Consider the following 17,484-nt stretch of genomic DNA (forward strand, 5'->3'; position numbering starts at 1 on the left):
AAAGTACTTTGTAGGTGGGTTATAAACCAAATTAAGTCCACAATCACTTCTTGTATTTATACAAATAATATATAAGCATCCAAATCGAATTATCCTATCAAAGAACCTATTCAACTCGGGAAGTCGTCCAAATTATGACGGTACAGAAGCAATAAGTTGTATATGAAAAGAAAGATTTAAGAATATAATACATAGTATTTCTCACAACACAGACTTTTTTATTATATTAAATTGTGTTTAAAAGTCTTTGGTGAGGGATCTTGGACGTAATAATTGATAACTCAAGTGTTTAGCTTCAATTTTATTAGAAACTATGACTGGAAGCATCATTGTAAAACTTGTCTATAAAATTAATGGTTGGGAGTTAAAATATATATTTAAGCAAATATTTTATGGTACAGGAAGATGAGGGAACCATGTTTTAGAATCCCACATAGGCAGTAACTGATACTGAAACCTCAACAATGAGGGCCAAAATAAATTGTTACATTTCACACAACGGATCAAAATGAAGGGGGTTGTGGCCCTCTGCCTCTAAGCATCAGATAACACATTGTGTTCCACCTCAAGCTCTTAAATATGCCGCCTCATCTTCATACTCCTGGATGTTACCATTTAAATTATTATAAAAATATTAATAATCCATGTCTCCAACATTCACATTAAATTAACCATAAAATCTGACATTGTTCATATGCATTGTATCATGTACCTGAAGGCTTATTTTTCCACATCAATTCTTGTGTAGAATGAACACCCTGAAATTGAATCAGGAATTATGACAACACATAAGGCTGCATAATAAATTGAAAGAAAAGTATGTTAAGTGAAACATATAACTTACCTGTAAGTAACGTCCTGGATCACCAGCTGAAATAACAGTTGGCTGTAACTGTTTATAACCAACTTCCTAAAAGCCAAACAATTTTCAATCATACACAACAAAAATGAGACCCTGAACAATAATATAATGAGCGGTATACAAGTATAGACGAAGAGGCACATAATGCAAAGCTTTATTGTGATTAAACAAAATTTTTGACGAAAGTAGTGTTACCTGAACATTTTGAGGGCCTGTAACGCCATATGGCTGGAACTAGAAGAGAATATGGGAAAAGGAGTCAGTAACACAAAATCACCTTTTAATGTATGTTAATGTCAGAGATGCTTACTGAAGAGGACAAAGGAGGCTGTTGTGCTTGTTGCTGGTGAAGAACTTGTCCTTGGTGATGACTCTGAGGCTGAACCTGTTGGAACTGTGGAATTTGCTGGGCAGGTAGTACCGAAGGTTGTGACTGAGCGTGAGACTGCTGAACAGATACCCTTTGCTGTTGCTGTTCATATAACGTCAACTCCTCAGGTTTCTCCCACTGTAGTTCCCAGTACAGGTCAGCTCCACAGCTATAATTATAATAAAATAATGGCAATTCAAAATAAATTCCTACCCGACTTTCACCAGTGACACTATTATAGTAGTACTTGAAGCCCTCAGGAGATATATGTTCTGTCCAATTACATTTGGCAAGTGCCGAGTTATGGTTTATTGCTGGTAAGGCTGAAGTAGCAAGTATGGATGAAGGGGCATCTGCAGCAGGTGCAGTTGCATGAGTGCTGGCCACTGGTTGTGCTACAGTCCCAACCCATTGAGACTACATCAATATAAAATTGCCACATAATCGTTACTTTGACATCAACCTCTAACACACCAGAAAAATAATGATAAATCCTAGCAACATAACAAAAAACGAAAAAATAATTTTATATCTACAACTAGTCCGTTTTGACACCAAAAAATCTAAGTCTAATCAAATCAATTTAAGGAATACTAAAAGTGAAAAAACTGATATTTTTTAATACAACTAATTAGAACCAAACTTCACAGCATCAGTCCGATCAAAGCAAATGGAGCAATAGAGATCAAATGGAACAGCTAATAGAATTCAAATTAATAACTTCTTAAAGCATAGATTTTAACCAAACATACATGCTTTTTAGTAGCTTCTGCATTTTGCTGCAATGATAATGCTTGACTAGAAGGCTGCATCATCTGCAGTTGTTGTTGAAGCTGGGAGAAGGCCTGCTGAGATGAATGAAAGCTTGCTTGCAAAGTCTGTGTCTGTTGCGACAGCATCTGGGCTAAGGGAGAAGGGGATTGCTGAATAGGCTGTTGTGGCACGGAGGGAGGAACTTGCTGTTGATTTGTAGCTAATGCAGTATTAGATTGCATGCTGGTGTCAAGAGGAGCCTGAGGAAATGCAGCAGACAAAGCATTTGGTTGAGTTTGCGGTTGAGAAGTTGGAAACTGTCCACTTACTCCATGTATCTGCTGAGATTGAAGAGGACCAGCAGAAGGAGGAAGATGTGGCTGGCCATGCTGTCTAACAGATGTTTGTGGGTAGGGAACTGGTGCTTGAGGGTACAAATGATGGGATGATGGCAACTCCTGTGATGATTGAATAGGTTTCTGCAAGGGTGATATTTGTTGATTCTGTGGCGGAATTTGTGGCATGGACTGATTGAAATTCTGAAAGCAAAACAAAATTACTTGTTTCAAGATGCCAAAAAGGAAGTAAACCTAATTATTAATTAATTTCAATCTTAATACACAAATATACCTGTTGTGACATTGATGGCATAGACTGAACTTGAAAACGACCATCTATGGGGCCTCCCAAGCCAGTCATAGGACCGCCCTATATTTGTTGAAATTAGGTATAAGCAACAGAGGCCGTGAATGTTGTGAAGAGCAACATACAGGTACTAGAAAAATAAATAAATAAAAATAAAGGTGAAACATCAATGTTAAATATATTATAGAAAAAACACTGGCATCACACTATTTACAACACCCAATGGTTGGGTGAAATACAATCAGTAAATGATGTTGGTTTCACTCTCCCTTTAGGCAGGCCCTATTTCCCATATAGTGAAGTCCTTTTGTATTTTAACCTAATACTATGTCAAAGTAGTAAAAGGCAAACAGCGGCAGTCAACAAAAGTACTATAGCAGGATAAGGGTAGTGGGATGACCACTATTCTGTTTTTTATACTTGTATTGATAATTTAATTTAATATATTTCTGCATATTTATGACATAAAGAGAATAAAAGACCCTAAGACCCATCCTATCATCTGCAATCTAGGGCAACCCATATGGAACACCACACACATGAAAAGGTGGGAGGTGGAAAGACAGGATGCAGAGACTCATCAATAGCAAGAACCAAGAATTAGGTTCCAGAGTTTTTGCTGTTTACAGTGAAGGTTACGGTCTAACAAGGCCCAGGAGGATCAGTGGCAAAGCCAGCAAAACTCCTTGTTTTTCTGCATTTTACCCCACGAATGGTGGAGCGTTAGCCATGTGAGTCAGGTGCTCTGCTATGAGTGTCTCAGGAGAGGTATGGGGCTGCTCCACAGTGGCACTGCGATCACATACAATTTGACTATGACTAGGGTAAGTGATTGTCCAACTCTTAAATTAACTCTTACTCTTAACAATTTTATGATACTGGGACAAAACACGATAAGACTTGCTACCATATTCTTTTCCCAACACACTCAAGTAAACTGGTGTAAACTCAAGAGCCAATAAGTGAATTAGTTTAAAATCAAATGTAAATTTTGACACCATAATGACAGTGTTTTAACAGGCTCAAATGATTTAAAGATAGTGTGTTCCACACTTATCGAACGAAATGTTCTTACCTTAGTAACCGATGGTTTTAACAAATTATATATGATCTGATCACTTATGTTGCTTGATCTTATTTCCTACAGGTAGTATCACACTTCATCATTGTCGTTTGCTACTATGCTTCATTATGAAGTTGAAATTTAGACTTATTCTTGTGCTAATAGTATTATGATATGCAAATATTGAGCAAGTATATGCAAGCTTCACAATTTTTACACAAACTCCAATGTTTGACATGTGTATGTGTGCACACATGCTTGTATCAGGGTAAAATTGATACTTGTTAACCAATAATAGGATGAACTCATAAAGGAACGGTACCAAAGAATACATTTTAATCTGTTTTAAAATTACTGCAAAATTAGGCCCATCCCCTTTAGCAAATAGACACCATCACGTGATAAAGGGCACCTTCGTGGAGACAATACACTAAAGTGGGATTTGGGGGTAGATGTACAAAACCTCATTCCACAGGCAGAGGTTATTTTCAGGTATTTGACCCAATGACACCAAAGCCTCAAGGTTACTCCCAACTTGGGGGCTTATAAAAAAGTATGTATTTTTCAATATTGGAACCCGTCGTTGCCAAGTCACAATTCTACACCTTGTTGTTGCTTCAAGCTCTTGACTAAGTTAATTCAATTATTTAAGGTAAGGAAAATAAAAAGAAAAGTCAGCCATAAATGCATTTGAAAGTAAAAGTGAATAATGTGCATTACACACACACACACACATATATATATACCATAAAAGTCAAACATTTAGTTTCTATCGTTATTCACGTTAGTTGATGTTGTTAGTAGGATATTAAGTGTATACTAAAAGCTATTAGAGGATTCTAAAGATCTATAGAGGTTGATGTACCGTTTCAAATCAATCACTTGAATAAAAATATTCTTTCATTGAGATTCAATCATTTTCAAGTGTTGACAATAGTAAATAGCTATATTCCTGATCTACATGTCTAAACTCTACAGTAGGCTGCAAAGAGCTAACAGTTTAGTAGCAAGAACGCATACCATCCACAGAAGAAGCAAAACTAAAACAACAAAAAGAATTCAGAAGAAAATCTGAAAAAGGAACCAGGGAGGTATTTTGCATTGGAAATTGGGATTTAGGGTGAATAAAAAATTGTACTTACTGCATTTGTAGGCAATGTCATTTCACCAGATCTTGGAAGCATTGGTGGCCCCATGCCATGAACACCAGCATTAGTGGATGGCCCCATATTTGGGGGTTGCATTGGTCGCCAAGCATTAGGGGGAGGCATTCGATCGCCCATAGGATCTGTAACATTGGATGGAAGTCTGCAGAAGGAATTACAGAAGAAAACGTCATAACAAGTCTTAAGTGAAGAATTCATTAGAGGAAGCAAGTGGTAAAAGGAAAGAGTAAAGGTGGGAGGATACCTTGAACCTGGTGCATCAAATCTAGGACCAAATCCTGGGCCTCCAAAGGCCTGACCCCTGAAGCAAACCAAGCATAATTTTAAAATTCCATGTTCATATGTGCATAATATGCATTTGAATCTGTTAGGTTCCTTTGCTCAAGGAGCTGAACAACAATTTCAATCTCACCCACACACTCAACAGTAAGCAAGTATGGATGAATAGATATGAATATGTATTTCTATTTCTGATGTAATGTGTAGAAAAAGGAAATACAAGTATCATATCTCTCCCAAGGAAGCCTCCCTTCCTCCACTGGCCAAGAGGTCCAGTCTCAATACCCAAAATCCTCCCCTCTCTCTCAAATCTGTTTGTTATTTATATTCCCTCTCTCTCTTCTAACAAACTAACCATCTCTCCTCTAACAGATTTCCCCCTCTACCCGCCACTAACTTTCTCCCCTTTTATTCCTCCTCACATACACTTTTAATTGTCTAACATTACCCTCCTCCCCAAGATCAACCTTGTCCTCAAGGTTGAAGTCAGGAAACTGTTGTCGGATGTAATGTTCCTCCTCCCAAGTAGCACTATCCAAACCACCTTCTTTCCATTGTATTAAAACTTGGGGAATCTCCTCTCCTTGCTGCTGCTGGTTCCTGCGCTGTAACACTTTCAGAGGAGTGTACATAGGTTTATCATCTTGCAGTTCAGTTGGGAGATGTCCTTCCACCGGATGATCTCCTATGGCTAGTTTCAATTGGGAAACATGGAATACAGGGTGTATTCTTGATGTTTCTGGTAACTGCAAGCGAAAAGCAACAGGTCCTATTTGTTTCTCCACCAAAAATGGTCCATAATGCCGTGCAGACAGCTTTGGGTGTAACCGTGTGGGCATAGAGGTCTGTCTATGAGGCCTGATTTTAAGGAATACCCAATCTCCTTCTTGGATCTTGGCTTCCCTCCGCTTCTTGTTGGCATAGTGTGTCATCTGGTCCTGAGCTCTGGCCAGATGATATTTCAGTTGTGTCAAAGCTTCATCTCGGGTTTGTAGGTCTTGTGCAACTGCCTCCACCACTATTTTTTCCCCAGGAATGAAACGTGTAAGAGTTGGAGGGGGTCGTCCATATACAGTTTCAAAAGGTGTGCATTTGGATGCTCCTTGGTAACTAGTGTTGTACCAAAATTCCGCCCAAGGCAATACTGTACTCCAAATCTTGGGCTGTTCAGAACTAAAACAGCGCAAGTAAGTTCCCAGCACCCTATTCAAAACTTCAGTTTGTCCATCCAACTCTGGATGATAAGCAGTGCTCATGTTCAGCTGTGTTCCCTACAGGTGGAAAATCTCCCTCCAAAAAGCACTCAAGAATGTGGAGTCTCGATCACTGACAATAGTCATAGGTATCCCATGAAGCCTAATCACTTCCTTCACGAACACTTCAGCTATTGACCTGGCTGTATAAGGGTGTTTAACAGGGATAAAATGGCCATATTTGCTGAGTCTGTCCACCACCACTAGTATAGTATCAAACCCATGAGATTTGGGTAATTTTACTATAAAATCCATACTAATCTCCTCCCAGATTGCTTGAGGTATAGGTAAAGGCTGCAACAACCCTTGGGGAGAGGCTACCAAGTACTTGTGTTGTTGGCAAATTAGACATGCAGCCACAAAATCTGTAACGGTCTTCTTCATTCCTATCCAATGCAAAGATTGTGCCACCCTCCTATAGGTTCTATAAACCCCTGAATGTCCTCCTGTGACACTACTATGGAATTCAGCCAACAATCTAGGTATCCAAACAGATTTTGCCGACAATACAAGTCTCCCCTTGTAATGTAATCTTCCGTGCTCCAACGTGTAAGCTGGGTGAGAGTTAGGATATGCCCTTATTTCCTCCAGCACCTTCTTTAAACTCTCATCCTTCTCCACCTCCTCCATGATTTCTTGAAATTCAGACCAGTATGGTCTAGATATCATCTGTAACACCTTTTCTATTTCCTCCTCTTCTGTTCCTTTTATGGATAGCCCATCAGCCACACGATTAGATGCACCTGTCCTATATTTGATTTCAAATTCGTACCCCAGAAGCTTAGCTAGCCAATTTTGCTGACTTTGAGTTGTAATGCGTTGTTCCAGTAGATAACGCAAACTTTTTTGATCCGTAAGGACAGTAAACTTCTGACCCAATAAGTATGGCCTCCAATGTTGTATAGCAAGCACAAGTGCCATTAATTCCTTCTCATAAACGGACTTGGTCAAAGAGGACTCAGATAATGCCTTACTAAAGAAGGCTATGGGTTTGTTCTTCTGTGACAAAACTGCCCCAACGCCGGTACCCGAAGCATCACACTCTACAACAAATGTTTGAGTAAAATCAGGGAGAATCAATACTGGAGCTGTAGTCACGGCTTCTTTAAGCTTCTGCATAGCCACTGCTCCTTCAGTAGACCATTTAAACATTCCCTTTTTCAACAAATCAGTAAGGGGTTTAGCTATTTTCCATAGATTCTAATGAACCTTTGATAATACCCAGTCAACCCAAGGAATCCTCTCAACTCCTTGATGTTTTTGGGCTCTGGCCATTCCAAAACAGCTGCAACCTTTTCTTTATCCATTTCCACCCCTGTTGATCTTGTGTCCCAAATACCTCACTTGTCTTCTTCCAAATTCACACTTCTTTCTGTTTGCAAAAAGTTTATGTTCAGCCAAGACTTTTAAGACTTGCGTTAGGTGTTGTGAGTGGTCCTCCTAAGTCTTGCTATAGACGAGTATATCGTCAAAAAATACTAACACGAACCTCCTCAACAGCGGCCTTAATACTGAATTCATCATGTCTTGGAATGTAGCTGGGGCATTTGTTAGCCCAAAGGGCATCACAAGGAATTCATAATGCCCTTGATGTGTCCGAAAAGCAGTTTTTGGAATGTCTTCACTCTTCATTCTTATCTGATGATACCCAGCCTTCAAATCAACTTTTGAAAAATATGATGCTCCTTGAAGTTCATCCAGCAGCTCCTCAATGACTGGAATAGGGTATTTATCAGCCACTGTTACTCTGTTCAATGCCCTATAATCCACACAAAACCTCCAACTTCCATCCTTCTTTTTTACCAATATTACAGGACTAGAATAAGGGATGTTACTGGGTCTAATAATGCCCAAATTCAGCATCTCCTCCACCTGACGCTCTATCTCTGTTTTCATGCCATGGGGGTACCTATATGGCCTCACATTAACGTGTTCACTGCCCTCTTTCAAGGGAATTCTGTGATCAACTCTCCTCTCGGGTGGTAGTCCTTGGGGATCCCTGAATATCCCTTCAAAATCACTCAGAATTTGTGCCAATTCTACCTCCTCATCCTGCGTTAAGCCACTCTTTTCTATCTCCTCATCCATCAATTCTGTTTGGCTTAAACTCCACACTAAGGTCATAATTTCAATCCCTTTTTCTTTAATAAGTGCTTCTGGAGTCACCAGCCTACGTGTCAAGGCTGGATCACCCTTTATCTCCACTTCTTCCCCTCCATGCGCCACCTTCATGATGAGTTGTCCCCAATCCACCTTTATCTCTCCCAGGGATGCTAACCACGTAATTCCCAGTATTACGTCCACACCGCCTAATTCAAAGAGATAAAATTTATCTCTAACTTCTAAGCCTTCTAATAACACAGGGACTCCTGTGCAATACCCGTTGGTCACTTTCTTTTGTCCATCCCCTAAACATACTTTATAAGGGCGTGTGTCGGTGCACTCCAGACCCAACTCTTTCACCAATTTGGTAGATATAAAACTATGGGTAGCTCCACTATCGATTAGCACCAGAACTTTCTTCCCTTGCACCCAACCTTGCAGCTTCATCGTGTTAGATTGTGAGAGTCCACCGGCGGACAATCCCGACAACTCCATCGTCATCTGTTCTACCACGACATTCTCCTCCGCCTCTTCCTCTTCATCCTCCTCCGCCAAAATCATGACCCGCATGCTCCGTTCCGCACAGCGATGGCCCGAGCTGTAGGGTCCGCCGCAGTGGAAGCAACGTCCTTCTTCACGCCGCTTAATGTATTCTGGGTATGGTAAAGTCCTGACGCCTCGTCCTGCGTTTCCTCCTCCACTACTACCAGCCTTTGAAATCATGGTATTCGCACTAACGTCCTTCTTTATCCCTAGCCCTCCGCTACCATTCACCGACCCTTCCGACGGCCCACGAAAAGTTTTCGTCCTCGCCACTGTCCCTGAACTCGCGGAGTATCTCCCCCACGTCACCCCTCCTTTTCCTCCAGCTCCACTACTCCCCCGCGATGTCATCCCCACTTGTTCGACGTCCCGAGCTTGCTCCATCGCCGTCAACAAGTCGCGTGGGACATGCGGTCTCACAGCGTTACGTAATCCCTCTTGCAAACCTGCAAAGAAATACCCCAGTAATTGATCTTCAATTACTCCGGTTGCCTGCGCCACGAGTACTTCGAACCCTTGGATATACTCATGTACGCCCCCTCGCTGTCGCACAGCGGCCAACTTCTCAAAAACAGTTCCTCGATTCCGTCCTCCGAACCTCCGCGTCAATGCCTCCTTAAATGACTTCCACGTTGGGTGTCGGGTTTTCTTCCGCCAGAAGCGAAACCAGTAATTAGCGCCTCCGTCCATACAAATATACACTAACTTCATCTTCTCTTTCTCCGTTACTCCCTGGATGTCAAAAAACTTCTCAGCCTTCTCTATCCACCCAGTAGGATCAGTACCTTCAAAAGTTGGGAGCTCAACGCGCTTCATCCAGCTACGTTGTACTTCGCCTCGGTCATCCTCCGATTCCTCATCAGTGCTCTCCGCTGACCTTCGTTCTCGATCACCATTGACAGAATTACGACTCCCTTCAGAACTCCTATCTCGATTTCCAGAGCGTCGTCCTAAGGCTCGCCGAAACTCGAGAGTCATTGCTCGCATTTCTGCCTTCAACTCTTCCACCGTCGATTCCATAGCCCCCATTCGTCCCTCCATTCTTCTCTGATATAGCTCACTCCTCTTCCCTCCGAGCAGATCCGACAGGTCGGACCAAATCTGTTAGGTTCCTTTGCTCAAGGAGCCGAACAGCAATTTCAAACTCACCCACACACTCAACAGTAAGCAAGTATGGATGAATAGATATGAATATGTATTTCTATTTCTGATGTAATGTGTAGAAAAAGGAAATACAAGTATACTATCTCTCCCAAGGAAGCCTCCCTTCCTCCACTGGCCAAGAGGTCCAGTCTCAATACCCAAAATCCTCCCCTCTCTCTCAAATTTGTTTGTTATTTATATTCTCTCTCTCTCTTCTAACAAACTAACCATCTCTCCTCTAACAGATTTCCCCCTCTACCCGCCACTAACTTTCTCCCCTTTTATTCCTCCTCACATACACTTTTAATTGTCTAACAGAATCATACCAAATCTAAAAGCCACATGGTCAGAACAAGCTTATATTTTGCATCAGCATACAACAGCTGATTCATATTATATGCACACGTGTCAAGAATTTTCTTATGCCTAAGCTCCTTATATAATTCAAGTACAAAATCAAAAGAAAAATTCCTTCCCAACACACTGAGGAACAAAAAGTAAGTGTCAAGGAAGAATGAATTTCTAGGTGTAAGACAAGGAACATGGAAAAATCCCTTATGTCAACTTATACAACAAACAAGCCTTGCTTTAGACCACTTCGATTTGAACAATGCCTCCTTAAAATGTGGACTAACCAGACTGCTGAAAGCAAACGTACCAGAGCATTCAAATTGAAATTGTCAATCAAAAAGAATACTTCTGGCCTAGGCTTGACTTCATATTCACATCAGATAGCACAGGTCAATTTATTGGTCAAATTTAAAAATTCCATGGTGCAATGGTTAATTAATTATAATTAGCCTTGGAATGGACTTTTATACTTAAGGATTGTCAAATTAGCAAGTACGGACCTGGAATCTCCTTGGCGAGGCCTTTTAGGATCAGCAAACCGGACAATTAGTGGTTGCTCACAACCCTATGCACAAAAGTACAAGATTAACCAGAATGCATTCATAAGCATTATTGAAGTGAGAAAATTATTTTCTTTTCATACTCTCATTGTGTAGAGTCCATCAAGATCATTAATAGCTGCCACAGCCATATCTCTGTGAGAGTATTTGACAAAACCACATCCTTCAAACAATATGGGAAAATATTATTTGTTCAGTATTGCATCAAATCAAACACAAACATACAAAGACACAAAAAAGTAATCCAAGAAAAATAAAATAGAATGCTTTCAGACGATGAGAACAGTAAAAACTACTCATTGCACCAACCAAATCAAACTTCCCATAAGAATTATGAAACAGAGAAGTACAGAAACCAACCCCCCTTGCCCCTATGGATCCACACCCTTCCCCTAGCTGGTTTACAGCTAATATCAGATATTCGTAGGGAACATACCACGACTTTGTTTCTTCTCATCACGCATAAGATAAACATCTTCAACCCGACCATATTTTGAGAAAATCTGGTGCAAGAGAAAGTAAACACCCCATATTAATTTCATGTTAACATTAACCACAGATAATATTACTAGCAGCAATTTACTAATAACCTATATTTACCCTTGTACCAAAGTTCCCCTTTCGAATCACCACACAAAAAATGTCCATTGAAAATAGTATAACAGCCTTTAACGTAAAGTTCGACAACAGAAAGAAACATACTTCCTCAACTTCCTTTACGGGAGCTTGCTTGTTCAGAGAGCCCACAAATAACTTAAACTCAACTGCACCTATTATATAAATTAAGTTGCATGACCATGAAACAGTCAGTACAATCATTAGATGCTAATAACAACGATGCAGTCACAGATACAAAAGCAAATCCATGCATAAATTCTCCCCCCCCCCCCCCCCCCCAGAACAGCCTAACAATATTGCTAATTTTTCTCATATATCAACTATGTAGCAGTTGTAAATGTATTTTGGAAAAACAAAATGTGAAAGAATACACAGGATGTATAGTACAAATGAAAAGGGACAAGTATTATGCCCTAAGTTTAACTGATAAACTTAGACACAAGTTTCCAAACTTAAAAGATGTTTCAACAATTTCATCAGATTTCACATGTTCCGCCCCTCATGCACAAGATTTGACAATTAATTTGTAATGAGAAAAAATTACAACTATCATGATCATGGATACATTAGCAGTATTTTTTAAAAAAATCCTTCTGCGTGATATACATATGGGTAAGAATTTGCAACCATAACAATGTCAATAAATATAAATATTTACCAAGGCGTTCCCGTTCACCGTCAGCATATCGCACTTGTATAGGACCAACACCCTAAATAATAACATACATGCATTAGAAAGTAACAAACTAATAACTATAAGTTGTCCTGACAATTTACAATCTAGGACTCGTAAGCACAACTCACTCCAGGAAGAGTATGTTGATTATGCAGTGCTCTAATTGCCTGATCAGCTTCTTCTGCAGTAGAATATTTTATAAAACAACAACCTGCATGACAAAGATACTTTATACCAGTTTCATTAAATAATACAACACCCCCCTAAAAGGTGTCAATAAATATAGACCCAGAAAGACATTTAACAGAAAAATAGAAAAGTAAAACTAAATGTGATTTTATTTTAAACCTATTTTGCTTTAAATTACTTAGCCATTACAAACCCAGACAACAAAAAAAAGTCCTGTCATGGTCTTTAACTCAACAAATCAGTACCATTCTTCCAGTGAGATATTTTACTTTGTCACAACTATTTGGCTGCCAAGAGACTATAATTCATAAAGAGATAAAACAATAACCAAACTATATTTTAACACCTACATAAAACCATAAGGCAGAGATTAAGATCTGATAAGCTTCAGCTGATCCCCAAGATAATATCATCACAAGCATGAGGCAAAATCATCCCAGCATCAAGATATCACAAGATAGTTCAACAATCTTATTAGAATTTACTTTATTCTATATTTCTCACAAACAAATCTAAAATCAACTGCCAGTTGCAGACCAAACGGCTTAAGTACTCTTACAGCTAGAAAGCTTTAAAGGATTTGAACGGTAATGAAGAATTCTGTAAAGTGCAATTCATCTGCACAAACAAAAAATGGCATGTAGCTAAAAGCTGCTTGAATTTCTACGTCAATAACCACTATAATGCTGATTTATGAATCAGCATTCGATGGGGAAGCTTACAACGCAGCTACGGTTGAAAATATCAGGGTATGACTAGAACATAATCTACTTTTTCTGTTAAGCAAACAAACTCCTACCATTTCAAATCTCCTATCAGAGTTTAGCATCATATTCTCCGTGCTTTATACTTCACCAAAGCACACATGGGTGAAGGCTTTACTAAAGCAACCACATTGTAGAGATCCACACAACAGACCCCACGCACTAATGTGGTAATAGTCACTATAATATAAAGATGACTTCTGATACAGAATATGGCATTCATATGCATACGGTTAAACACCATCGTGATATAAAAAACAAACTGCTTTTCTCCTGCAACTGAGTATTGTAGAATCTTGGAATAAATTCTTAGTGATAAAACACAACAGTAAATCCAACTTTAGTATCAAATAAATAAAGGCAAAAGCACAACGCTACACGATATTTCAGAGCCATGGAGAATCAAGCTTCCCATGATGACCATTTGAACAACTATATTTCCTAGCATAAAACTTTATGCACCGAAAAGAAGTATCATCAACCCAAATGGCAGAGGATCCAGTAACACATGGAAATAACTATCCAATACCAGCCACAATTCTTAACATAAAAAGGATTTTTAAATGGCTGCATCGAATGCAATCATGTACATCACATCACCAACACTAGAACTACTTACCTATATTTTACACATAAATAAATGGTCATCATCACGTCTACCACCCACAAGATAGCTAATGGCGTATGAATTCCAGTAAACACAACACACTGGTATCATAATCATCCATATTTAGTCAACCCAACTTCATACCCATACCACTTCATTAAATCAAAAAAGTCGAATATGACATTCCAAGCCATTTGATCAATAATTATTTCACCAAAATGAGAAACATTAAACCTTCAGAAATACATTGTGATTAACACCGTTCAAATGTAACAATCCAAGTTTATCCTCTGTTCCCTTTGTACAATAACCAACTTCTAAAATTTTGAAGTAAAAAGCCTATAGATATGGTAACTGACACTCCAACTACAATCAAATGTTGGGTAATGCCCCCACTGCTGCAGCTACAATTGCAAGAGCAGGATCTTTAGGTCCTCCAAGATCCCATCTGCAATACAAAGAGCAGCGTACAGGTTTACGTGTTGTAGCTCCTTCAGGTATGATGGGACGGGGAAAAAAGGTGGAACCAATACTAACAAGTCTGAACTTGTTGCAAAAACAAACTGAGAAGATGATGAGCTTATTTTCTCTACCATCAGCCTCTCAAAGGACCTGAAATAAAGTGTATATGAATCAAAATAGCCTCAGAATATAAAAATAACAAATACCTTGATGTTGTCCTGTCTTTCTATCTTTGATGAGGGCAACCTCAATCACATTCCCATGTTCCTCAAACAATGGACGAATCTGGCATCAAAAATTGCAACAAGATAATAGTTAATCGTTAATAAACCAAACTAAACTGAAGTCAGTATCATTTAATGTACGGAAGATAAGAAATCATTAAAAAATATAAACTTACATCATCTTCAACAGCTGTTCGGGGAACAGATCCAACAAAAAGCTTAGCAAAATTTCCACCATCTAAACGATCTGAAAGGGAAAAACATGTCAACTGTTTAAGTTACAGCAATGTCATAAAGATGTAATTTATTCCAAACATAGAGAAAAGACAGAACAGTATTGCAGAATTACAGGAATAACTGAAAAAAACTCAAGAGCGTGACAAAACACACAACCAACATCAAGCCTTATCCCACCCACTAGTTGCCACCTCAGACAAACCCATCAAGTCAATCACCCTATATTCTTGGGGTTTCTGCCTCCCGCGGAAGTAAATTATAAAATAATATTACCCGCCATGCTTCAGCATCCCAAACACCTTCTAAAGTAAACAAACAAATAAGCCACTGTTCCCCACAGAAAAAGCTTCCAGGATTGCAAATATCCAATTATTTACCAAACAGATTACAACTCTTAAACCCTAACGCAACCCAATAGTTTAAAGACTATAGCTTTTTTGGATAAACTCCATTGTAAGCACCCAAGGGGAAAAAAATAAGACAAAAGGAATTAAACTTCCCTCATAAAATAATCTCTCCCCTAAGTCACAATCAATTTCTCCTAAGTTAAAATTAACTCGGTCCCTTCATTTTCCTTCTCTAAAGGAGTTTATCGAAACAAAAACGTATATGCTACAAGGCGTAAACAACTGATTGCCACAAAAACTAAAAGACATTGATTACTAATATGAAACAGGACACAAGCAACCCTAAAAGCAGGACCCGTTCCAATAAGTTGCAATAATTATAAAAATGACCGCAGCCGCGGCAATTCAAATTCGTCGAAAACGAAAGCCACCTATCCAACAATCAATATTCAGCAACCAAAACACGACAAAGGGAAGTAGCTAAAAGAAAACGCACCTGGTGAACCGCCTCCGCGCCCGGCGACAGGAAACCCTCGTTTCTGGCCAACCAGCGGCGGCGGCTGGTGGCCGTTGAATCCGAATTCCCCAGGACCTTCTCCGCCCATCGGCCGGAATCCTCCTCCCCTTCCAGGAGAGCGACGTGGAGGACTGTCGAAGGCGCGGGGGTTAGGGGCAGCGCCAGAGCGGAAACCGGAAGGGCTCCGGCGCGTATTGTGGTAGTTCATGGGAGAATCGGAGAAGCGCCCCCTGTTAGAGTGACGATAGTTATTGTCGTTGTGGAAATCATTGTTGTTGTAACGGTCTCCTCTGTGCCTCTCCAGCTTGGCGTAACAGAGCGAAACCCTAGCGGAAACCCTAGCGAGAGAAAGCGAACAGAGAAGTTTGATGTTCCTTTGCTTCGCTCCGGTGGAGTGACACCTTTTTCTGGCAACGATGATGCTATATGCTACACCAACACAACACAGCAATCATAAATTCATAATTAATAAATAACGAATGAGACGACGACGAAGAAAGGAACGACGACTTGACCCGTGTTTGTTTATTGGAATCCACTTTTATTAATGGGCCACCTAGCCCATTCACTCCTTTCGTATCTCGGCCCATTTAGCCTCGTCAATTGCTGTCGTTTTAACGCATGTGACCATTTGTCTACCCGGGAAGACAATATTTTTAAATTACTTTTTACTTTTTAAAAGATAATATTTACTTAGACTAACATTTATTTAGTTTTAAAATCTTAAACTTTTATTTTTCGAAAAAAAAATAGATTTAAAACTTTTCATCGTATCAAAAGTATTTTTCGCAATATTGTTGTATATTACAAGTTGGTAAGATTTGTAATAAATGATAAATTTATTTCTTCTTAAAATTTAGTGATGTAATAAATAATATTTTTCTAATCTATATATTATAAAGATAAAAGTTTAGATTCTAAGCTAATTTAAACCACAATTTTGATATGACAACGAGTATAAAGGAAAGCGTCAAAATATTTTCTAAATATAATACAAAAGTTACACCATTAAAAAATTAATAAATTCCGTTGTCACTTTCTACAATCATGAATTTAACTCAATCTATGAGAAAAATGACACTTACAAGTTTCATTTCTATCAACTTGGTGATCTCTTTAATCTTTTTGGTTGCACCAATTCAATCAATTCTGTCTCATACTGGTTTGTTAGAACAGATATGTGGTCAATCACCTGATTATCATCTTTGTGTTATGACTTTACGATCATCAATTCAGCATAGATCTAGAGAAGACATGGCAGGATTTACTCGTTTAACCCTTCATATTATGAATGATAATGCATCTTCCACAATAGAACATATCCATAAAGATTACTGGCAAATCACAGATCTTAAGGTAAAAAAAGCCTTAAAATATTGTCTTCTTTCATACAACAGAGTAATTGATGCTCATCTGAGAGAGGCTTTGAATGTCATGGAAGAAGGTGATTATAAAATTGTCAAACAAAAAATTCATATTATTAATGTCGAAATTAAGTCATGTAATAACAAATTTAAGAACCTAGCTACTTCACCTCTCAGAGATACGAATCGATACATGCAAATTTATGCTCTGTTGCTGTATCAGTAGTTAACAATTTGATCCAGCGGTACCAACCAACTTTAACTTATTAATATGTTTATTTCATCTTTTATATATATATATATATATATATATATATATATATATATATATATGTACATACACATATAAATGACACTTGTAGTTTACTTTCATCATGTAATTTTATAT

At 38.9% G+C, this 17,484-nt stretch overlaps 2 protein-coding genes across 2 annotated transcripts; both read right to left on the reverse strand.

The window, feature by feature from the left end:
- Nucleotides 1-357: 357 nt before the first annotated feature.
- LOC108344120 (flowering time control protein FCA) lies at nt 358-16,208 on the reverse strand. The gene is made up of 19 exons (XM_017582587.2): nt 15,712-16,208; nt 14,808-14,878; nt 14,614-14,692; nt 12,514-12,596; nt 12,368-12,419; nt 11,794-11,861; nt 11,528-11,594; nt 11,175-11,254; nt 11,032-11,096; nt 5,104-5,160; nt 4,836-5,001; nt 2,616-2,693; nt 1,985-2,524; nt 1,446-1,649; nt 1,173-1,370; nt 1,058-1,096; nt 845-910; nt 713-758; nt 358-601 (listed from the first exon to the last, which is right to left on the reverse strand). The coding sequence occupies exons 1-19, from the start codon at nt 15,938-15,940 to the stop codon at nt 594-596; spliced, it is 2,196 nt and encodes a 731-aa protein (XP_017438076.1). The 5' UTR covers nt 15,941-16,208; the 3' UTR covers nt 358-593.
- Nucleotides 7,821-10,996, reverse strand: LOC128195001 (uncharacterized). The gene has a single exon (XM_052871750.1). The coding sequence runs from the start codon at nt 10,076-10,078 to the stop codon at nt 7,832-7,834; it is 2,247 nt and encodes a 748-aa protein (XP_052727710.1). The 5' UTR covers nt 10,079-10,996; the 3' UTR covers nt 7,821-7,831.
- Nucleotides 16,209-17,484: the final 1,276 nt, after the last annotated feature.

Source organism: Vigna angularis, chromosome 1 (genome assembly GCF_016808095.1).
Source record: "Vigna angularis cultivar LongXiaoDou No.4 chromosome 1, ASM1680809v1, whole genome shotgun sequence".
Classification (NCBI taxonomy): Eukaryota; Viridiplantae; Streptophyta; class Magnoliopsida; order Fabales; family Fabaceae; genus Vigna; species Vigna angularis.